The 24,859-nt window shown below is 41.4% G+C and overlaps 3 protein-coding genes across 3 annotated transcripts in view; 2 read left to right on the top strand and 1 right to left on the bottom strand.

Annotated features, from left to right (window-relative positions):
* LOC134213634 (zinc finger protein 182-like) overlaps window positions 1–24,859 on the bottom strand; it is a 123,846-nt gene that overhangs the window by 92,768 nt on the left and 6,219 nt on the right. The window lies entirely within an intron of this gene.
* LOC134210387 (uncharacterized) lies at window positions 807–4,346 on the top strand. The gene has a single exon (XM_062686437.1). It carries the CDS (start codon window positions 807–809, stop codon window positions 4,344–4,346), a length of 3,540 nt encoding a protein of 1,179 aa, XP_062542421.1.
* LOC134210388 (uncharacterized) lies at window positions 4,453–6,225 on the top strand. The gene is made up of 2 exons (XM_062686439.1): window positions 4,453–6,015; window positions 6,130–6,225. Exons 1-2 carry the CDS (start codon window positions 4,453–4,455, stop codon window positions 6,223–6,225), a joined length of 1,659 nt encoding a protein of 552 aa, XP_062542423.1.

Genomic DNA, 24,859 nt, shown 5'->3' on the forward strand with positions numbered 1-24,859 from the left:
TCCCAAGCGACTGCGCAGTAATCGGAACTGTCTTCAACTCGACCATGTTTAGACCGTTTTTGGAAGATTGGATCTACCACTAATCAACCACCCACATCAGCAACTACAAGTGAGCAGAAGAGGTCACGGCAACAGTTATCTGTCCAGGTGAGTCACATAGAAGGTATATGTCACCGAAGCAGGACGACAGTGACTGCACGTTTTTAATAAATTAAATCCTCTTCGACGAATCATTTGTGACGACTTGCTGAGAGCACTTGGTGGCATTTTGCGAACTGTGATTTTGGATTTGGGATTTTGCTCTGCTTAGGGTTTAGCACCACTGTTTGTTGCTCAGGTGAGTTAACACAGTATATGCCCTGCCGAAGCATAAAATTTGGATATTACACCCTGTTTCCCCTCTTTGATTGCCTGCCTACTTTGCGTTGACGTTGAGCAACAATAACCACCATCGTGCCACATTATTAAACTACGAGTTGGATTATCGTTTGGGTACAGCCACTTGTTTTTTAAGGTAATATACACTAGTATATGGCCTGCCGTGGCCAGGCTTGTTGGATACTACATTAGCTCCTTATTCCCCCCCCCCCTCGGTTAACGTGTTTATAAGCTGTGCTGTTGGACGTCTGGCATTATCGATCAACAATTGGAGTCCCAGTGTTCCTGCTTTGTTTATGTGGATTGGTGATGCATTTCACTGTGCCAGGTAAATACACCGAGTATATGCCTGCCGAAGCTTGGAATCACGTGGATCACTACACCATTCATCTCTCTTTCCGTTACGTGTGCGAGTAACTCCAATCATCATGGCGCCCCGTAAGCTGACATCGTTGAAAGCTTTGGTCGTGAAGCTGGGTGAAATTCAAGCTGACATGGACGATATTTGGAAGTTCGTTCAACGTTACGATGAGGCCACCACCGCGACTGATGTCAACATGCGCTTAGAGAGGATTGGCGAACTTTGGGAGAAGTACGGCGAGACGTTGGTGGAGATCAAATGCCATGACGACTACGACGAGGATGATGAGACCTTCAACAAGGATCGTCTTATCTACAGCGATCGATTCTACCGCTCGAAGTCATCCCTCACGGACAAAGGGAAGGAGCTACAGGGTCTACCGGAGCAGGATCAGTCAACGCGTGCTAACGACTCGATGGTGCATGGTGTCCTCGACCATGTGCGACTGCCGCAGATCAAGCTGCAGTCATTCAACGGCGACATCGACGAGTGGATTAGTTTCCGTGACTTATTCACTTCCTTGATCCACTGGCGGACTGATCTACCGGAGGTGGAAAAATTTCATTATTTGAAGGGGTGTCTTCAGGGGGAACCAAAGGCTCTAATCGATCCATTAAAGATAACGCAGGCTAATTATAAGATCGCGTGGGATGCGCTTACTAAGCGCTATAACAATAGTAAGCAGCTTAAGAAAAGGCAGGTTCAGTCGCTCTTTACTCTTCCTTCGCTTTCAAAGGAGTCGGTTTCGGAGTTGCACGTTCTAGTGGAGGGGTTCGAAAGAATTGTGCACACTCTAGACCAGGTTGTCGAACCAGCGGAGTATAAGGATCTCCTGCTAGTCAATCTTCTCACCAATCGTTTGGACCCGGTGACCCGCCGAGGTTGGGAGGAGTTTTCCTCCACGAAGGAGCAGGATACTTTGGAGGATCTGACGGAGTTTCTGCAGCGAAGGATACGTGTTCTCGAGTCGCTTCCAGCGAAGGCGGCTGAGTCTAGGGGTGCTCAATCGTGGCAGCAACAACCTCAGAGGCAGAGGCAGTCCACAGCGAAGGCCAGTTACAGCACGATGCAGTCATCGTCAGGAGCACGATGTGTGGCATGTAAGGAGAGCCACTACCTCCATCAATGTGGCGTGTTCCAACGGATGTCGGTGGCTGACAGAGATGCCCTGCTGAAAACCCACTTCCTCTGCAGGAATTGTTTCCGAGTGGGTCATTTGTCCAAGGAGTGCCAGTCCAAGTTCAATTGCAAGAATTGTAAGGGTCGTCACCACACTTTGGTGTGTTTCAGGTCGGAGAAGGATAGTTCTGCAAAGGTCGCAGCGGTTGCTAGGGGCAACCATCCTTCAATCCCAAAGGAGTCCTCCGGAGTCAACGAAGCTTCTGGTTCGGGTTCCTCTCAGGTGGTCAATATGACGGCCACCGACATTTCGGTTTCTGGTGCGGCTCAACAATATTCTTCGCAAGTTTTGCTGGCAACTGCGGTCGTCGTCGTGGAAGATGACCAAGGTGGAAGGTTTCCTGCTCGCGCTCTTTTGGATTCAGGCTCGGAGAGCAACTTCATCACGGAGCGACTGAGTCAACGGATGAAGACCCAACGAGAAAAGGTGGATATATCGGTGCGAGGAATCGGTCAAGCAGGAACCAAGGTCAAACACAAAATACAAGCGGTGGTGCGATCGCGAGTTTCTCCTTTCTCGCAAGCAATGCACTTCCTCGTTCTTCCCAACGTAACGGTGAATCTGCCAACTGCTACAATGCGCACGGATGGTTGGTCGATCCCCCCAGGAACCAAACAGGCAGATCCTGCTTTCTTCGAGTCCAGCAGAGTGGACTTGGTACTCGGTATTGAATCATTTTTCGATTTCTTCGAAACCGGTCAAAGAATCAATCTAGGCGACCAATTGCCGACGCTGAACGAATCGGTTTTCGGGTGGGTAGTGTGTGGAGGTTTATCCAATTCTAATCAGGATCTGCACATTACCTGCAACGCTTCCACAACAGAGAAACTGGAATCTCTCGTTGCCCGGTTCTGGTCTAGCGAAGAGGTTGGTTCGGTCAAGGTACTCTCACAGGAGGAAAAGCGATGTGAGGAGCTATTCCAAAATACAGTCCAAAGGAATCCCGATGGCAGGTATACGGTTACACTCCCGAAGGAGGAAGGCGCTATTCAACGGTTGGGCGAATCCAAGGACATTGCGATTCGGCGTCTTCAAGGTACGGAGCGACGGCTGGCAAGGAATGCCACTCTTCACAAAAGCTACCACGATTTCATGGAGGAATACGAGTCGATGGGACACATGGAAAAGGTCGAAGAGGCGACCTTAACAACCAAACGGCGGTGTTTCTTACCGCATCATCCCGTTTTCAAAGAGGACAGCACTACTACCAAGGTCAGGGTTGTGTTCGATGCGTCTTGCGTGACATCGTCCGGTGTATCGCTCAACGACGTATTGCTGGCTGGTCCGGTAATACAGGATGATCTCAGATCAATAATCATGCGAAGCCGTACCAAGCAAATAATGCTCGTTTCTGACGTCGAGAAGATGTTCAGGCAGATTTGGGTACACCCGGAGGATAGGCCTCTACAGTGTATCCTGTGGCGCTCAGATCCTCAAGACGACATCAGCGTATATGAGCTCAAGACCGTTACGTACGGTACCAAACCGGCGCCGTACTTGGCCACAAGGACCCTCAAACAGCTAGCGATGGATGAAGGAATGGCATACCCCATCGGGTCACGCGCGGTGAGGGAAGACACCTACATGGATGATATTATCACGGGAGCGGACACGGTGGAAGAAACCTGTGAGTTGCGAAAACAGCTAAGCGAAATGTCGGAGGGAGGCGGTTTCAGTCTCAGGAAGTGGGCATCGAACAGTCCCAAGGTCTTGGAGGGACTTCCTGAAGATAGTTTAGCGATTCGAACGGGGGATGGAATCAACTTGGACCCGGATCCGTCCATCAAAACTCTCGGGCTTATCTGGATGCCGAAGAGTGATCAGCTGAAATTCAGCTTCAACATTCCTTCAGTGCGACCAAATCAGCAGTACAGTAAAAGAGAGGTACTCTCAGTTATAGCTACGCTATTTGACCCCTTAGGATTGCTCGGAGCTGCAATCACAACTGCTAAAATTGTGATGCAGTTGCTGTGGAAATATAGGGACAAAGACGATCGTGCGCTGGACTGGGACCAGCCCATACCTTCGAAGGTGGGTGAGATGTGGAGGAAATTAATTGGCCAGCTTCCTCTGTTGAACGAAGTCAGGATTGATCGCTATGTCATCGTTCCCTCGGCAGTTTCCACGGAACTTCATTGCTTCTCGGATGCCTCCGAGAAGGCATATGGGTGCTGCATTTACCTAAGAAGTGTGGATACTGCAGGAAAGATAAAGGTGTGCCTTCTGTCATCGAAATCACGGGTGGCGCCCTTGAAATGCCAAACTATCCCACGTTTGGAGCTGTGCGGCGCTGTTTTGTCGGCGGAACTCTTTATAACGGTTCTGGATTCATTAAAATATCCACGCAGATGTATTGTGGACGGACTCTACCTGTGTCTTGCGTTGGATCAAGGCCTTACCGACAACCTGGACCACGTACGTGGCTAACCGAGTGTCCAAAATCCAGACGCTCACAAATCCAGAACAATGGAGGCACGTTCCAGGAATAGAAAATCCGGCCGATCTTATTTCGAGAGGCCTCATGCCGCAAGAGATGACGTACAACGATTTCTGGTGGCGTGGACCGAGATGGCTGGAGAAGCAACCCGAAAATTGGCCAGAACCTCCAGAGCTATCAAGCGGAACTGAAGCGGACAAAGAGAAGAGACATACAGCTGTCGCATGTATTAATTCTTCAGCCGAGGAATTCAACGAATGGTACCTAGGACGTTCCTCATCATACATCGAGCTCGTTAGACGAACTGCGTATTGGTTACGGTATCTGAATCTGTTGCGTACACCACGAGGTCAACGAAATCCACCGAAGTTTCTCACAACAGCGGAGCTGAAGGACGCAGAAGTCAACCTGGTCCGGAGAGTTCAGCAGGAATGTTTCGTAGAAGAATGGAGGACACTGTCTAAAGGAGACTCTGTTCCGAGAAAGTCGTCACTGCGTTGGTTCAACCCGTACATATCAGAGGATCGGGTGATTAGAGTAGGAGGGCGACTTGCGCATTCGAAAGAGCCAGAGGATACGAAGCACCCTATGGTATTACCAGCACGCCATCAGCTTACCAAGCTGATTTTACGTTATTTCCACGAAAAACTACTGCATGCTGGGCCGCAGTTATTATTGGCAACTGTTCGATTACGTTTCTGGCCGCTGGGAGGAAGAAGCGTGGTTCGAAACGTAGTACACCGATGCATGAAATGCTTCCGGGTGAAACCATCATCGATCGAGCAGTTTATGGGGGAGCTGCCAGCGCCACGTGTTACTGTATCCCGACCGTTTTCTCAGACCGGCGTAGATTATTGTGGGCCATTTTTTGTCCGGCCAGCACCTCGCCGCCCAGTGGTAAAAATGTATGTCGCTGTGTTCATTTGCTTGTGTACCAAGGCGGTGCACCTCGAACTTGTTTCGGACCTGACTACTGACAGGTTCATCCAAGCCCTGCGACGATTCTCGGCCAGAAGAGGAAAATGCGAAGATTTGTACTCCGACAATGGCACAAACTTCGTTGGAGCGCGGAACAAGTTGAAGGAATTGGAGGAGCTACTAAGAACGAAGGAACATCGAGAGGGTGTGGCAAGACACTGCTCGGAACAAGGGACACGATGGCATTTTAACCCGCCGAGTGCTCCTCACTTTGGAGGCCTATGGGAGGCCGCGGTACGGTCCGCCAAGATTCATCTTGTGAAAGTAGTAGGAGAAACGCCGTTATCACCCGAGGATTTTACCACGTTGCTCGTACAGGTAGAGGGTTGTTTAAATTCCAGACCGTTGACGCCAATGTCGGACGATCCCAACGATCTGGAGCCATTAACTCCGTCGCATTTTTTGATTGGTTCCAGTCTGCAAAGCTTACCGGATTCTGATTTGGAAAATGTCAAACTGAACCGGCTGGATCGTTTCCAATTAATGCAGAAGCTGCTCCAAGATTTTTGGAAGAGATGGCGGCGTGAATACTTGTGTCAGCTCCAAGGGAGAAATAAGCGATGGAAACCACCGATTAAGGTCGATATTGGTGGGCTAGTAATAATTCGGGAGGATAACCAACCTCCAATGAAATGGAAATTAGGCCGTATCACTGCTGTCCATCCTGGTACCGACGGGATTGTAAGGGTGGTTACTTTAAAAACGGCCTCCGGAATTTTCAAACGCCCTATAGAAAAGTTGTGTGTTTTACCGTTTCTACACTCAACAACCAATTAAAGAAATTTTCGACTCCAGTTCAACCTTCCCATTCCCTTTCCCGTCGAAGAGGATATTCTATTTAATTTCAGAAATTGGATCAATTCCTGGGTGGGTGAGGATGTTGTGGAGTAGTATCGCCTCAATTACCCAAAACTACAACCCTGGTGCGATAAATTAACTGCGAGCCTACATCGAATGCTGCTGACTGCAGAACAAAGGATTGCCTGCGGTCCAGCAAGCCATCAGACGGCTAGTCAAATATAGCTATATGTTTAGCAAGACTAGAGTGTGGATAGAAAGCGAAAGTGACCAGGCAAGGTAAACAATCACCCGAATCTATCCACATCTCCGATAGGCAATGCGGTATAAGGAGAGCTCTGATCGTTACCTAGGAGCACGCAAGAGAGCGCGACCATCTGGAATTGCAGTGGTGGGTATGTTGCGCGAGATTAGGTGGTTTTAATTAGGAGCAGATTTCAATCCTGAGAATCGTTGTTCGTCCGTATCATAGGCGATCGTGACAATTCGTCTGCTGATGACCAGTCTCATTTTCTAGTTTAGTTAGAATCGGTCCTCAAACTGAACCACAGGCGCGCGTAGTGGCCTTCGCATGGCAAATAATAATTGTATACGTGTGTAGTAATTAAGAACAAATTATGTTAGCTTTAAGTAAAGAATAAATGTAGTTTATGTGTAGTTTGTGATTTCCTTTAAATAAAGTGTTTTTTAATCAGTCCGCGAGTGTTTGCAATTTGCCCAAGAAGGATTATTCCCCAGAAGCTATCGATGCAGGATAGCTTCATGAAACCCCAAGAACAATCGCCAGCCAAAGGAAATTGTGATTCAACGAATCGGACCAATTTGAGTGTTGGGAGCCGCCAAGGAAATCGAAGGAGGTAATTACCCGGTTCCTCAACACTGTGAAATATCCGGCAATAGCGATCAATAATTAGATACGGAATTCGGATACGTTTCTCACTGCAATACCTAAAAAACAAATAAAAACCTTTTAATAAAGTTTCCAACAGTTTCTCCAGTCATTCGACGACTGGAGGATAATAAAAGACCAATTGAGAGGTCATTTGTCGAAAGCGGACACGTCACATTCTCTTCAGGAAGATGTAGATGTGCTCTGCGGTTATTTAATACTGGGTAGGGACCAGCAAAACGGGCTGGCGAAATCACTACATCCCTATCGCAGAAATTAGAGCCGAAAAGGTATACACTCAGACCTGAAAGCAAACACTGTGTCGCTGCGCGAACAAAATTAGTTCATCATAAAATCAATCACGCCGTTGCACCCAGCATTGCAACGCGTTGGTCTAAGCCATACCGATGTTGATGTCATATTAAGAAACTGTAAGTGATAAGTAGAGCGGAAAAAGGCATAACTAATTTACATAAGGACAGCTAGGAACGAATATCGCACACAGATTAGGCGATAAACACGCCCACGCGTAGGCGCATATGGCAATAAACATTTTTCCTTTCTCTTTCGTCCTGCCAGAATGCAGTCCTTTGGCAGGAACGATACAAATGTTTTTCAATCCTAAGAAGCTAATGTTATGCAATCATAGAAGATAAGCCGCGCCTTAAATTGTGAGCCCTTCCCGATCTGGCCGTAAGAGCAAGCGAAATAGAATCGATTAAGGATAATTCAAGACAAAATTTTCAAAACGACTTATCTGCTTTTGTAAACAAAGATTCAAACGACGAATTGACGAATCTGACAGCTCTCCCACGCAAACCAACACCACCAACAGGAAGGTGAAGGTTTCCGCTACCTGTTGATGGTGTTAGTTTGCGTGGGAGAGCTATCAGATTCGTCAAATCGTCGTTTGAATTTTTGTTTACAAAAGCAGATAAGTCGTTTTGAAAATTTTGTCTTGAATTACCAGATCTGGATGGGCGTTAGTTAATAAGCTCAATACTATTATACAAGTGGTAGATCACCACACATTCAAGAGTTACATTAGTCGCAACGTGGAAGATCACCACACATTGAAGAATAGTTGTAATGAGTGAAATAGAAAATATTCGTAGATTAATCACTAATGCCCAAAAGAGAGCAAAAATGTGACCCAAATATTTCTAAATTGTAAATCACTAATGTATCATGTAGAAGTAAGACCCTTACCCCTGTGAATGTTTCAAATAAAATTAAGTTCGATGTTTTACTTCTGATTCTTTAATTAGAATTTCGAAACTCCGGTCTTCAACTTCCCTGCTTGACTCGAAAACGTCTCTCCGTAAAGGAGAAACAAGTAGTATCAAAAAGGACTTTTTGGTTTGGTTCCTTGGATCGAAACAAGTTGCTCTGTAACAGGAGTAACAAGTAGTTCCTTGGGAAAGTAACCTCGCGGTGTGCATTTGCGAAGGACATCTCCCTAACCGGAGAAGTAATCGAAAGAAGTAGCTCCTGCACCCAGAAAATTAGTGACAATCCAGCGAGGTCGTCACAACCCGGTTCCTTGGATCGAAAAGGTCTCTCCCTAACAGGAGAAACAAGTAGTTTCGAGGAATCACCAAGCCGGCGTGCATTTGCGAAAAACGTCTCCTCACACGGAGAAATAAGTAGCTCTTACACCCGAAACTCCAGTGACGACTGCGTCGACTTCGTCACATTTTGGTGGCTCCAGAGAGGACCTCGGAGGGCGAATCATCGTCAGGAATTGAGAGCTTCCAGTTAGTTGAAATCTAACTGAGACACCGCGGTAGGCCTGTGTGCCAAAAGTGTAGGCCTTTGTGCCACAAGAACGGTGTGTTGATCACCTAAAGAATCAACAACAAGTGAATAACGGTGTGCTGATCACCTAAAAGAATCAGCCGTGAACCAAGTGACAGGCCTTTGTGCCAAGTGTCGGCTTCGTGCCTCGTGTAGGCATTAAGCCAAGTGAACCGCGGAAGGCCAGTTGGGCCAAGTGTAGGCAATAGGCCAAGTAGGCGTCGCGCCAACGGTGTACTGATCGCCAGAAGAATCAGTTGTGTAGGCAGTAAGCCAAGTGAACCGCGGAAGGCCAGTTGGGCCAAGTGTAGGCAGTAAGCCAAGTGAACCGCGGAAGGCCAGTTGGGCCAAGTGTAGGCAGTAAGCCAAGAGCTTCCAGTTAGTCGAAATCTAACTGAGAAACCGCGGAAGGCCAGTTGGGCCAAGTGTAGGCAATAGGCCAAGTAGGCTTCGCGCCAACGGTGTACTGATCGCCAGAAGAATCAGTTGTGTAGGCAGTAAGCCAAGTGAACCGCGGAAGGCCAGTTGGGCCAAGTGTAGGCAGTAAGCCAAGTGAACCGCGGAAGGCCAGTTGGGGGCGCACCTTAAACCATCGGATCAGCTCCCGCCTCGGAGCAGGCCAGCTGACCGGTGTGACCAGCTCATCAATACTGTCGACTAACCGCCCGACCGATAGGGCCTAGTCTGGGACGGTACAAGGAAGGAGCACGTCAGACCATCAAGTTCCAACCAAGAGGACATTCGTTAACCAGGAATGGAGTCAAGTGAGTCAAATTAAAGAAAATTTATATACAAACGTTGGAATGGATTTCCAATTTGAGATTAACAAGAATGGCCATTGTGGCTTATGTCAGGGTAAGGATGATAAGGATGTAATGGTGGCCTGCGACGATTGTAGTCGCTGGTTTCACCTTATGTGCGTAAATTTAAAACATAGACCGTTAAAAGAAGAACCTTGGTCTTGTGCCAAATGTGCCAAAATAAAATTAGAAATCCAAACACTGAAGGATCAGATCCAACAGTTGAAAGGCATAAATAAAATAGAGCCACAAGTAGAAATTTTTGAAGCTCTAATCCGAAAGGTTAACGACATCAACATCCATGGGCAAACGGCTATCGAAAAGAATATTGCTAGACAGTCTATGATAGAGTTACCATATTTTGATGGTAACTACAAGACTTGGTCCAGATTTAAGAAGATTTTCTTAGAGACCACTAAACAGGGCAACTTCTCGGACTTGGAGAATCTAACACGGCTCCAAAAGAGTTTAAAGGGAGAGGCATTGCGTGCAGTCAATGCGCTCTTGTTAGACCCCGATAATGTGGGGGTCATAATCAATAAACTTGAAAACCGATTTGGGAATATAGAACTTATATACACAGTGTGCTATACGCATTTTCCTTACATCCAAAACCATACACATAATTAATTAAAGAGCAACCCAACGACAGTAGAACGATTGCGGTAGGTCGTGGAAAAGCAACAACAACATGTACGGTATGTTTGTAAGCACGTGATGCGGCGGCGCAAGCAACTCGACATGCGTTGAGCAGTGACACGCTTCTTATCGTTAAACGTATAGTAGAACCAGCACGAGCGGAGCGTAAGAAGTAGGCCATAGAATAAGTGCCGAATAAGCATTTCGTTCGATATTTGTAAATACAGTCCTAGGCGTTTATAGTTTTTTCGGTTTAATATAATCAATCTATTGTTAAGTGAAATCTATATAAACGTACGATCAATAAAGAATGGCCAGAGTTCTGCTCTGACTGGTGTTCGATGCACTTCTAGACTTTCGTCTTTAATACTGCATACCGAAATTCCAAATCTAGTGATCTACGCAAGTAGACACCACTAGTAGTCAAGAACTGAGCTAGTAAAATGCTGTCAGGCAATCGAGCCTGTGACAGTTAGTCTGCCGCGTTTTCATCTCGTTGGAATTCTATGACGAAGCATAGAATAAATGGCCTCAAACCGAAATAGTAACAACAAATGAAGAAGAAAGATTCATCGGGTTCCACGATGAGAAAGAGGACGTAATACAAGAAACCAAGTTTTCTTGTTGGTGGAAGCTAATATTTCGTATATGTATGATCCTGAAGATAGTTCAATTCGCAACTAAGAGAAGCAACTTCACCAAAGCTTTCACGATGACTGATAGAACACGAGTTGAGAATATATTATATAGAAAGGCTCAACAAGATGCTTATCCAGATGAGGTGAAAGATTTGGAAAGAAACGGACAATTAACAACCATTGGACCACTCTCCAAATTAAACCCTGAATCGGATGAGCATGGGGTGATGCGCTTTCGAAGCAGATTAGAGTATGCCGAAAACCTACCCAAGGCTTCCAGAACTCCAATAATATTGCCAAAAAATCATCATATAACCTATTTGATTATAAGGTGGTATCATGCGATGTTTAATCATCAAGCTGATAAGGCGGTAATGGCGGCCATTCAGCAAAAATATTTCATTGTTGGACTAAACACAGCCTTTCAATACGTTAAGGCTCGCTGTCAACACTGTATGAACATGAAGGCAAAACCTAGAATTCCACTAATGGCACCATTGCCGAAATGTAGGACGGATTCCTTTATATATCCCTTTACACACACGGGCGTAGACTATTTTGGTCCTCTAGAAGTTACCGTACATAGATCTAGAGAAAAACGGTGGGGAGCAATATTTACGTGTATGTCTACAAGAGCAGTTCACATTGAACTTGCAGAAAAATTATCTTCAGACGCATTTTTATTATGTTTTATGAACTTTCAGAACCGAAGAGGGAAAGTGTCACACTTGTACAGCGACAACGGAACAAATTTTGTCGGGGCGGAAAGAGAATTGCGGGAGTTAGTAAATAACGTAAACGAAAAAATGAACTCTGGGCAAGCAGTAAAGCTAGAACTATCTTGGCACTTTAACCCACCGAAAGCTCCACACTTCGGAGGAGCGTGGGAGAGACTCATTCGTATAGTTAAGGATCATTTGAAAGAAATGCTTGAGTCACGCAAAAACTGCGCACCACCATCAGTGGAAGTGCTAAGAGCAGCCTTGATACAGGCTGAATTCTACTTAAATTCACGACCTTTAACTAACATACCGCTTGACAACGAAGATGACGAAGTGCTAACACCATTTCATATTCTAATCGGAAGAGCCGGACAATTTGCACCACCAGTTACATTCAAAACAATCAATCTCGAGAAACAGCACTGGAGATTGGCGGTTCACTTCGGAAAATATTTCTGGAGAAGATGGCAAGCTGAATATTTGCCTCTAATAGCACAGCGCTCTAAATGGAACGTAAACACCGAACCGATACAAGTTGACGACATAGTGGTAATCGTGAACAACGATAATGACGCCAACGAATGGTTAAAGGGTCGAGTGATTGAGATATTACCGAGTAAGGACAAACAAGTACGATCACTTAAAATAAAAACCACAAAGGGAATATATCTTCGAGCAGCGACAAGTGTAGCAGTTCTAGACATATATAAGAAGGAAGAAGTACGTCAACAACAACTTCCGATTGAAGGACCGGTAGAATCAATCATGGTCAACAACGAAGTATTCGCGAACAACAAAAATACCGTAAGGGATTCCAAGATCGTGGCAAAAGACAACGAGCTAACTGAGGACCTCACTGATCTCAATGTAGCAAGAGTCAATAGTTACATTGCTGAAATAATTCAAATGGCGACAAAAGGTACCAGGTTTATTGCTGAAGCCACAGAATTCAACGAAGCATCCACCGAGGTCAACGAGATCATCGAAGCATCCACCAAGGTCAACGAGATCATCGAAGCATCCACCAAGGTCAACGAGATCAACGAAGGATCATTGAAGGGTAACAAGGCCACCATAACAACGATGAAGAGAGCAAACAACGAAAATGTTAGAGTGAAAGCACCGAAGCGAAAAAGGCGAATCCAGATCGCACCATGCACTTGGGCCAGTGAAGGACTAACTGCTAAGACAAAATACGTCACCATCAGATCGGATGATAAGGGGAAGAAAACCTTAACGGAAAATAACAACGGTCAACCTAAAAGACCACGATTGCGTAAGCGTAAATTTATATACATTAACCATTATGGTTGCAGATTGCAGATTGGCTCAGATCATAGGGTCAATCTCGCTAGCTGAAGGACATAGGATTGGAGAACTGAAACGAAACAGCACTACAAGAGGAGAAACCTTAATAGTCGGAAGTCTACGAGGAAGTTCATGTAACGGAGGAGTTTATAGGACCGCAGCTTATACTTGGGAAGGAGCTTTAGTGTTCTATGAGTATGAAATAAGCATGCACGATTATACGGCAACAGCGGACATTGAAAACGACCAGATAACATTAAGGAATGGGATTGTATGCACCTACAGTACAGGATGGTGCCTAGACTCCGAATTTGGATACATGACTTGGGAAGTAGATTTACGAAGACAATGTGAAGAAACAGAATTCGAAGTCGTCTATCAAGGGACAGTCAACAAAACCTTTGATAATGACAACGATAAAACGGGCTCAAAGGCTGTCTATACTTTAATATCGGACAAAAACTTATTCTCGATAAGAGCCAAGGATAAGACCCAATTATGCGGATTCGACGGATATATCACGGACCATTCTAGAATCTTCATTTTAGAATCTGTTGGCTATAAATCTCCCTTTACAAGAAAGGCGAGTGATGGGCGAAATCTCGATCTCTTCACATATTTCAATTCTAAAATAACACTAGTTGAAAGTCATCTTGGCCAGAAGTTAAACGAAGTCTACACTACAGTTATGACGGAAATGTGTAAGATAGACAAGGCATTACTTGAAACTAAATTAACATTGGCCAGAGTGAACCCGAGAGAATTTGTTTCGAACATCGTAAAACGTTCTGGTTATACGGCGATCGTAGCAGCAGAAGTACTCTACATCCTAGAGTGTAAACCGGTTTTCGTAACATACGAAAGTAAAGAAGACTGCTATCAAGAGATACCGGTAAAATATAATAACAAATCAATGTTCATGGCGCCAGTTACGCGCATATTACAATTGAGAGGGACAGAAATTGATTGTACACCACTACTTCCAGCCAAGTTCACTATTGGAGGCAGATGGTACACAACAGATCAGCGGTTAAGAGAGTCAACACCACCGCAGAAACTTACGACAGATGTTATAACAAGCTGGTCTTATACCCACCTTCCGAATCTTATGCAAAGTGGAGTATATGATGCTGAAAGTCTCGACAAGATGAAAAACATGATCTATGAGCAAGGCGATCGAAGGATAGCAACGACAGTACTTCATAAATTAATATCCGGACGTCAACCAGATCTTCAAGGATTTAGTTTCGAAGCGTTGGTATCAGAGAAGATAATCCATAACGTTTTTAATAGATACTGGTCCAAGTTCATATCATGGTCAACCTGGATCGGGAATGTGACATCAACAGCCATCGGAATATACATGGTTAGCCGAATCGTCAAGTTTATCATCGACACACTCATTCATGGAAGGATACTGTATGATATCTACGGTTTCGGATGGCAGCTGCTCGCTTCATTTTGGGACTCGCTAACAAACTTGCTCTCTCATCGCAACGTCATGAAACAATGGGAAGAAAAAGACAACGAAGCTGAAGGTACTGCCCTAAAATCAGATCCAATTGACGACGTCATCATTGAAGATAACAGAGAAGTACAGCATCGAACTCAAGTCGGAGTATGCATCTATCCCAACTTAGGGAACAGTGTAGTACATAAGCAACAGTGCTGAATTACACAATTAGATAATCAAACGTAATCAAATGAAATTCACCTATTAACGATTGTAGTTAAAGGTTGTTGTATTTAATTTCATGTAACAAGCAATCCTACATAATAACATTGATCTTATACATTTGGAGTTATATATTAAGTTCCATAATTATTCAAACAATATAATTATTTGTGTTTAAGGTAATAATTACATATTCGATTAATTGATTGATTTTGTAGCATACTAAATATCCCTTTCATCTTCAAAGATCATAAATTAGAGATCTTGTCGTTTTCCAACAGAGCAAACATGCAGCTCAATTTCAGAATGTTCCCACGCGCAAGTCAGATGCGCTTACTTCACATTCACTCAAGTGGAATACAACAATTCCATGAATTCATCTGGAACACAACGTTCCATAACTAATAAATTCCTTTAGGTGACATACAACATTTCCAAGAATAATTCTGTGTCATGTCACTTTACACCTATCGATTCCCATACCACACAAGTGCTGGTAACTTGAGCAAGGCGCTGGTTTTCTTCAATGACAACATGACTCATTCACGATCCCTTGGATTCATATTTCATGTCGCCTAGAGCGCTGAGCAATTATGTTCTTTCTTTTACACAACTGACCTACTCCAACGCAACCAAAGTGAACACGCCCTTCGATATGATTATGTTTACGTATCGGTTATTGCCTTTACGATTTACGCTTCTCTGATTGGTAAATTAGTAAATAGTTGTTCCTAGCTTCTCACCCATAGACAGAGAAAGCATAATGAAGAAATAATGATGTACTAGAATTAAGAAGTTTCCTATTCAATAAGATTGACAATAAAGATGATTAGTTTACCAACCACGAATCGAACTACATCTTCATTTAATTTGATCGAAGTCCCAAGTTTACTAAATGGCGACCAGACAGTTAGAAGTGGTAAATTAAAAGTTTGAAATTCAAAAAGTATCTTTGTGCATTTCGCGAAGTGAGTATAACAAATAGAAGATGGATTTTTCAGCAGTGACGAGATCGTCACCAGTGCAAATACGTCCAGTGATAATACATTGATCGCAGTAACATTGATAGTGATTGTTATGATTATAGTGATATTTTTGTGTACCAAAATCTATACGAAATACATAAGAAGCACAGTGAGTGAAGTGGCTCGACGAGAATTACAAATTAACACTATGCGGCAAGTCTGATAAAACCGGTCAACACAGAAAAACAGTAGTGATTAAAAATTTAAAATGGAAAACAATATTTGGAATGATGTGCTTGAGAGAATTAGAGTCGAAAGACTTATTGACATTAAAGTAAAGAATTTCAAAACAGTAGTGCATATAAAAACTTTACAAAATCGAGTGCAACAAGCTATACATTAGAAATTGACTACGTCGATAATGATGGTTACAGTGTAAAGACTAGAGTGAATATTTCAAAAGTTTACGAGAACAAAACTCATGTATGAATAAAACTGAGAAGTACAGAAAATTGCAAAAGCGGATTGAAGCGGAATAATTTGGACAGTTAATCAGGAAAGCAAACATAATGTGCTGTGGACAGCCAGAGAAGAAAAAAAAACTACATGTATTGAATTTCAACGGCTGGGAGTTTGAGTGTGCAACGGTGACCGACCAGAGTAGCTGAAGTGTGCATGCAGCAGAGCGGCGAATGCAGGAATGTTTGGCGAAGGTAGCAGCATAAGGAAGTAAATGAGTATTTATTACCTGGTAATGTACCTCTTTTATCTATTTTTCTTGTGTATCTTCTTTATAATTGTTTTGAATACGATAAGATTTTATTAATGAATGAATATGAGCAATTGAAGCAATTGCACACATATGTTAAAAAGTCAATAAATACTACAATAAAAGAGAATACGTTAAGGAGTAAACTCAAGGAATGCGACGAATTATATAAAATACTTGAAATAAAATTTTACGAAAATATAGACCAATTTTCAGAAGAGGATTCAAATTTGTTCATAGCTAATGCAAACAAGTGGTATATAGAAATTAAAATATTGTAAAAAGTAAATTAGAAAAATTACATTTGAAAAAAACAAAGTCGTACAAAAACAACATTTAGCACTTGTAGAGCAGCAAAAACAAAACAGTACACAATGACGGAAGCAAATGAAACTGGGTTTGATTTACGCCAAGCTACGTTGTTGCTACAACCATATGACGGTTCAGCAACCGGGCTCGATGCTTTCATCGACTCAGCAAAACTACTCGGAGAATTAATTCAGCCAACACATATGGCGATGGCCGTGAAATTGATAAGAACCCGACTGTCAGGGAAAGCTCGTAGTGGCCTTCCTGACACACTTGTTACAATAAATGATATTATTGATCATTTAAAAATAAATGTAGAGATATTGCCATTCCAGAAACAATAATAGCTAAATTAAATTCGACCAAACAGCGTGGTCAAATTACAAGTTTTTGCGAGGATATTGAAAATCTTTGCATAAAACTTGAAAATAGTTACATTGTTCAAAAAGTGCCTGAAGAAGTTGCTAAGGCAATGACTACAAAGGCAGGCGTAAATGCCTTGATTAATGGTACTAGCGCCAGTGAAACTAAATTGATTTTAAAGGCAGGGAATTTTGCCTCAATAAAAGATGCATTGCAGAAAGTTCAAGAATTCAGCATTGACAATTCAAGCAATTCGCAAATTTTTAACATTCGAAATAAACAAAATAATGCGCGTCCAAACGCATTCAATAGAAACAATTTTCGAGGAAATGGTTTTAATAGAAGTCGAGATTTCAGAAATTACTCTAGAGGAGGGTATTCCTCTAGAAATAATCGTTCATTTAGCGGAAGATATCAACGTGGAGGTTATAATAACCACGGCAGGTATAACAATGATCGCCCAGGATTTGAACGGAGGAACAGAATGTATTTGGTTAATATTGATCAACCAAATGGTCAATCACAACCGATACATCAAAATCGTGAGGTACAAAGAGGAGTGTCCAATAGGATGGTTTCACAACAAAATCAACAACAAGAAAGACATTTTTTAGATCAGTGTTAACGATGAATATAAGCGCCTCAAATTTTATTAAAGTTGGAGTGCGTATGGCAAATTCTGTTTGTACTCTACTTGTAGATACAGGGGCAGAAATTTCAATTTTTAAATCAAATAAAGTACTTGCGCATCAGCAAATAGATAACAGGGTTAAAACTAAATTGACAGGGATTACTGAAGAAGAAATAGAAACACTAGCCATTACTGAGACAGTGTTAGATTTTGGAGATAATGTACAATTGAAACACGAATTTCATTTAGTTAAACCAGATTTCCCTATTTTAACAGATGGAATTCTCGGGAGAGATTTTTTGTCGTCCTTTAAATGTAACATCGATTATGAATATTGGTTATTAAATTTCAACATTGATAATAGAACTGTGTCTATTCCAATTCAGGATACAGTAGATGGAAATTACATCATACCACAAAGATGTGAAGTGGTCCGAAAAATTGAAAATTTAAACGTTACAGAGGATATGGTATTGTTTTCACAAGAGATCAAACCTGGTCTATTCTGTGGTAATACAATAATTTCACCCAAAAGTAAATATATAAAATTGATGAACACAACATTTCAACCAATTAATGTATCGAATGTGGGTTTTAAACTGAAAATGGAACCTTTAAGTGAATATAAAATTATGAACGTAAATAAAACTAAATGTAATAATCAAAAAGAAACCAGGATATTTTAAAAGAAATTGATATGACAAATGTTCCTGACTATGCAAAGGATGATTTAAAAATTAATAACAAACTATTCTGACATTTTTTACTACCTGATGAATCGATTACTATCAATAATTTCTATGAACAAAATATACATTTGAATGACAAAGTTCCAATTTATATTCCAAACTATAAAACTATTCACTCTCAAAGTGAAGAAATTCAAACACAAGTTAACAAGATGTTGAAGGAAAACATTATTGAACCTTCAATATCACCTTATAATAATCCAATATTACTCGTACCTAAAAAGAGTAATAATGATACTAAAAAATGGCGCCTAGTTATAGATTTCAGGCAGCTAAATAAAAAGATTCTTCCTGATAAATTTCCTTTACCAAGAATTGACTCTATTCTGGATCAACTTGGTAGAGCAAAATATTTTACAACACTAGATTTAATGTCTGGATTCCATCAAATTCCGTTAGACAATAATTCTAGAAAATTTACTTCTTTTTCGACCCAGACAGGTCATTATCAATTTACACGATTACCGTTTGGATTAAATATAAGTCCAAATAGTTTTCAAAGAATGATGACGATCGCAATGGCTGGTTTAACACCAGAACATGCTTTTGTCTATATTGATGACATAATTGTTATTGGATGTTCTATACAACATCATTTTCATAATTTAACCAAAGTTTTTGATCGTATAAGAGAGTATAATTTAAAATTGAATTTACAAAAATGCAAATTTTTCAACAAAGAAGTCACTTATCTTGGTCATAAATTAACCGATAAAGGTATTCTTCCTGATGATTCAAAATTTGAAACTATAAAAAATTATATTATTTCGATATAACAAACGGAAATTATAAGTGCGTTTCAACCATATACCCCTAAAATTCTTTTAATTGCCTTTAGAATTATCACTAACGAAAGAGTTTTATAGAAGGGTTTTAAAATACGTTTGGAACAACATACAATTACTACCACATTGTGAACCCCAAGCTTCTGGTTAAATTGAATGATAAAATAACGAACGAATGTCGCATATATATTGTAAAACCAGTAGTTTTACGAGGGGTGGTGTTACGAGCGCGACGACGTTCGATCTATTTGTAATAATTTGCACCAATAATTAACAAGTTCGGCATCTCATTTCAAATCAAATATTTAATCGCAACGCATGGCCATATGATCAAGTTGGAACACGAGGAATAGTATAGCACGACCTCTTGCAGTTGTAAACCCTACGAAGGGAGAGAAAGGCGAAAGCCAAACGAAAATGTCACTTGCGCTCCCTCCGTAGGTCGTAAATTAGATCGTAAAACTCTCGATGCATCGATGTACCACGAATTTGGTGTGTAAGAAAAGGTATATGAAAGGCGCGCACCCGCACTCGATGCAGTTTGGTAGCTAATACATTGGGCCGTGCGGGAACGATCGAAGGAAAGTAAAAAAATGATCATTATTGTAATGACCGAGATAGGAGCGACCCTAGAATAGAATTTTACGACCGAATGTTCTGGCAAGATATTTTGAAAGAAGTGCATTTAAATGCAAGAAACGTCGAATTACCAATATCCAGATAGGACTAGTAGGGACCAACGTAAAGTAAATATTGGAACAATGAGCTAGGGAAATATGTAAGAGCGATAGCACATTGCCTTTTAATCCATCTCCGTTACTCTTTAGTGATAAGTTAAAATTTAGAGTTGAAGAATCATATAAAAAAGGGCTATTTTGAATGAAATAAAGTGATTTGTTTTTGAACCATCGAACGAGTTAGTCGTAACGTTACTCTTTCGAAACTCCGAAGCAAACCCCTCCCGAACTGGATAAACCTGCCAGATTTCCATTGTCAGATTCTAGGAGACTAGCCTGACGGTCTGAAATCTAAAAGGTTCACTCCAAGAGTCTAACGCGGATCATTAGTTCTCCACTGTCAGATCCTAGGCGACTAGCCTGATTGGTCTGAGAACTACTGATAAGCGATTGACTCGCATTGAACTAAGACTCGATTTCAAACCAACTTTCGCGAAAGAATCCGGGTAAGTAAACCCCAACTTTACAGATAGAATTCAAGAAAACAGCGTTAAGATGTTCGAAGATAAGGAATCTAATAGCGAAAAGGTACTAGGCGTATTTTGGAATACAAACCTTGACTGTATAAGCTTTGAACTTAAATTTAATCGATTACATAACGATGTCAGAAATGGAAAAAGAAGACCTACAATGCGAGAAGTGTTATCATTCGTTATGAGTATTTTTGATCCGATGGGATTAATATCTAATTTAACTATCCATATCAAAATATTAATGCAAGAATTACATAAAGAAACTTCTTCCTGGGATTCAGAAATATCCGAACAATCTTACAACTTATGGCAACAATGGATCGAACTTATCAAGGAAGCAGAGAACGTAAGAATTCCTAGATGGATGTTGACCAGCAAGGCATCGAAGTTCGAGTTACATACCTTTGTCGACGCGTCCGAACAAGCCTTTGCAGCCGCTGTATATGTAAGAAGTATAGATACGATAGGACAAACTACAAGCATTAGGCTAATGGCCGCTAAAGCAAGGGTGGCGCCAATTAGAAAATTATCAATACCCAGACTAGAATTACAAGCAGCAATTCTGGGTACAAGGTTAACAAATACGATTCAACAAGAGTTGCGCAAGCACCCTGTTAAAATTACATTTTGGACAGATTCACAAACTGTATTATCTTGGATATTTTCAGATCATCGTAAATATACGACCTTCGTTGCACATCGAATCGGTGAAATATTAGAAACAACAAAGATGGACCAGTGGCGCTACGTGCCCACGGGGCACAATCCAGCAGATGAAGCAACGAAACAGTTTAAAGGAGAAGCAAAATGGTTGAAGGGTCCGTCCTTTATTTGGAAAAATGAAATTGAATGGCCGACATCTAAGTATGCAAAGGAAACTAAAGAGGAAATTAAAAACACACTTTTGTTGCATAGTAATGAACAAGAATTTCAATTTATCCAAGAGCAACGCTATTCCGATTGGAATAAGCTAGTCAAACACATTTGCATTTTGAAGAAATTTGTAGACTGGATAAAAGATAAAAAGAATTTCAATAAGCATATCAGCTATGAAGACAGGAAGACAGTTGAAAGATGCATTATCAAAAAGGCTCAATGGGATGGATTGACCAAAGAAATGGAAGACCTAACCAAAAATGGAGATTTAAGTAAATCTTCAGAAATCAGCTCCCTTATACCTCGGCTTAATGAATATGGAGTAATGATTTCACGTAGTCGCCTCCAAAAATCCAATATAGTTCCCTTTTCTATGCGACAACCGATCATCTTACCATATAAACATCACATTACAAGACTTATCGTCAGAATGTATCATGAGAAATACCTTCATCAAGGAGATAATGTGGTTTTAGGAGCAGTCTATCAAAGGTTTTGGGTTATCAGGTCTCGGCAAGTGTTGCAACAAGTAAAGACGAACTGCCAATACTGCAAAATAAAAAGGGCTTCACCAATTCCACCCCAAATGGCAGCACTACCCAAGTGTCGTCTTGATATGTACGCCAATCCATTCACACATACTGGAGTAGACTATTTTGGACCTTTGGAAGTGCAAGTGAAGTGATCGATTGAAAAAAGATGGGGAGTAATCTTCACTTGTATGACAACTCGCCGAGCGTCTAGATACTGATGCATTTTTAGTTTGTTTGCGGAATTTCCAACATAGACGGGGAAAAATTGAACATTTATATAGCGACAACGGCACGAACTTTTTAGGAGCCGAACGTGAAATGCGCCAAACCATAAATGAAATAAATGAGAAAATGGGAAACGGCATAGCTGCCTCGATGAGTATACAATATGGTCTTTTAACCCACCAGTAGCCCCACATTTCGGAGGAGCATGGGAGCGTTTAATTCAAATAATTAAAAAATGTCTCTACGAAATCCCTAGAGCCCGTCAACATCATAAACCAACCGTTGAAGATTTAAGAGCCAGTTTAATTCAAGCAGAATTCATTCTCAATTCTCGACCCCTAACGCACATTCCAATCGACAGCATTGATGATGAACCATTGACTCCATTCCATTTTTTAATTGGTCGTGCTGGTGAATATGCTCCACCATATTCTATCGATGTAGGAGAGTTAAGCAAGGAACATTATAAACGCATTCAACATTACGCAAAGTATTTTTGGGAAAGATGGAAGAAGGAATATTTACCGACGATTATTAAAAGAAACAAATGGACCAAGAAGATAGAACCCATAAAAGTGGATGACATCGTTATAATAAATGATAAGGACATGCCACCAGGCAAGTGGTTAAAAGGAAGAGTAACGAAAGTGAACGAAGCATCAGATGGTCAAGTTAGATCAGTTGAAATAAAAACAAAACAAGGAATCTATACTCGGGCTGCAGCTAAGGTAGCAATTTTAGACGTAAAAGGAGAAATAACGAATGAATTTACAGGAAATCATTCAAAGAGTACAGATGAAATAACAAATCCACTCAACAAATCGCAGCTCTATTCCACAAGTCCTAGACCAACATCAATTAGAACTCCCAAACCTCAAAATCTCAAACCAAAGGTCATTGAAAACATGATATCCAAGCAGCATCACGAAATTCATCACATAAATCACCATCGTGAAGTTATTATTGAAAACTTTAATGACCAGCCAAGAGGGAGAAAGAGGATCTCACATTTTCAACAACGTGAAGATAACACAGTGACTACACAGTCAGGTGCAAAAACAAAGGCATCAGCTTCAGTTGAAATAACCACGCGACAGAAGGCGAACATTAACTTTGAGTCCTGGGGCAAAAGATGTAAAATCGATGTCGAAAAGGTAAAGGAATTACGCGATAGAATGAACACTAAACAACAAAAAAAGAAGGCAGTAAAAAAATCCATAATCACCGCCCCTTGGTATATGGTAACTCTAATGATGATGTTCCTGATAATGTCAGCCCTTGGGCTACAAACTTCTGGATTAATTGCATATGACTGTGCAAACCCAGATGTGAATATGACCAGCTACTCGTTGTTAGACGTAACATCATGTTTGCCATCTGTTAGAAATTTATCTATCAACGAAGTACCCATACAAGTACTACAACGGAACGCTAAAAGCTCTGCAATGGTGTACCAGTGCAAATTGATAATAAAAAGATCCATAAGACATTGTGGAATGCACTCTCATACATCAGATTACGAAAATGGATACTCTTATATAGTAAAGGATTTTACCCCAGAAGAATGCAGAAAAACACAACTAATGGGTGCGATTCCTCTAACCTTCAATACCGGACTTCATCAATTGAAAAGGAATCATACTACAAGAGGCGAAACATTAGTTATTGGGAGCGTTCAATCTAGTTCCTGTAGCGGAGGAGTTTTCAAAACCCCAGAATATACATGGACAAATGCACTAGTGTATTTCGAATACGAAATTGCGCTATACAATTACGAAGCGTCAGTTGAAACCGAAAACGATCAGATCATGTTACGGCATGGACTAATATGTCCTTATTCTCATGGGAAATGCCTCGATTCCGAAGATGGCTACTCGACGTGGGATGTGAGTATGAATCAACGATGCGAAGACACGGAATTTGAAGTGATTTTCGAAGGGAAGGTGAATAAAACAATCATTTGTTTTCTATTCGCACAAAGGATTCTGCAAAAATATGTGGCTACAATGGATATGGTACCGATCACCCTAGAATATTTATCTTAGAGGCAGCAGAATTCAAAGCACCGTTCACAAGAAAATCAACCACTGCTAAAAATCATGATATTTTCACGTACTTTAACTCGAAAATAACACTCGTCGAAAATTATGTCGGACAGAAATTGGATGAAGTATACAATTCAGTAATGACTGAAATGTGCAAGATTGATAGGGCATTGTTAGAGACCAAGCTTACATTGGCCAGAATTAATCCGACGGAATTCGTCAATAGTATAATGAAGCGAAGCGGATTTTCAGCAGTTGTCGCAGGCGAAGTGTTACACGTATTAGAATGTAAACCAGTGTATGTTCAACCATTTGCCTCCGAAATATGCTATCAAGAGTTGCCAGTAAGATACGGAAACATTACTATGTTTTGTCACCCGTAACACGCACGCTTCAGATGAGAGGGACCGAAATCGAATGCACGCCGTTATTACCAGCGAAATTCCAGTTCAACGGCAGATGGTATACATTTGATGGAAAAATTCGAGAAACTATCGCACCTCAGAAGTTGACAACGGATATAGTAACAAAATGGACTTACACACCACTACCGAGTTTAATGGAGAGTGGAGTTTATGATGCGGACAGCTTAAAAAAGACGAGGTCTATGATTTACGATCAAGGAAATCGCCGAATTGCATCGAATGTAGTACACAGAATATTAACAGGACAAAATCCCAGCATACAAGGATTTCACTTCGACGCATTAGTATCTGAAAAAATAATCGACAATATGATTACAAAATATTGGGATAAATTACTCTCTTGGTCAACATGGCTAGGAAATATCACTTCAACC

The sequence above is a fragment of the Armigeres subalbatus genome, chromosome 2 (assembly GCF_024139115.2).
Source record: "Armigeres subalbatus isolate Guangzhou_Male chromosome 2, GZ_Asu_2, whole genome shotgun sequence".
NCBI classification, from domain to species: domain Eukaryota; kingdom Metazoa; phylum Arthropoda; class Insecta; order Diptera; family Culicidae; genus Armigeres; species Armigeres subalbatus.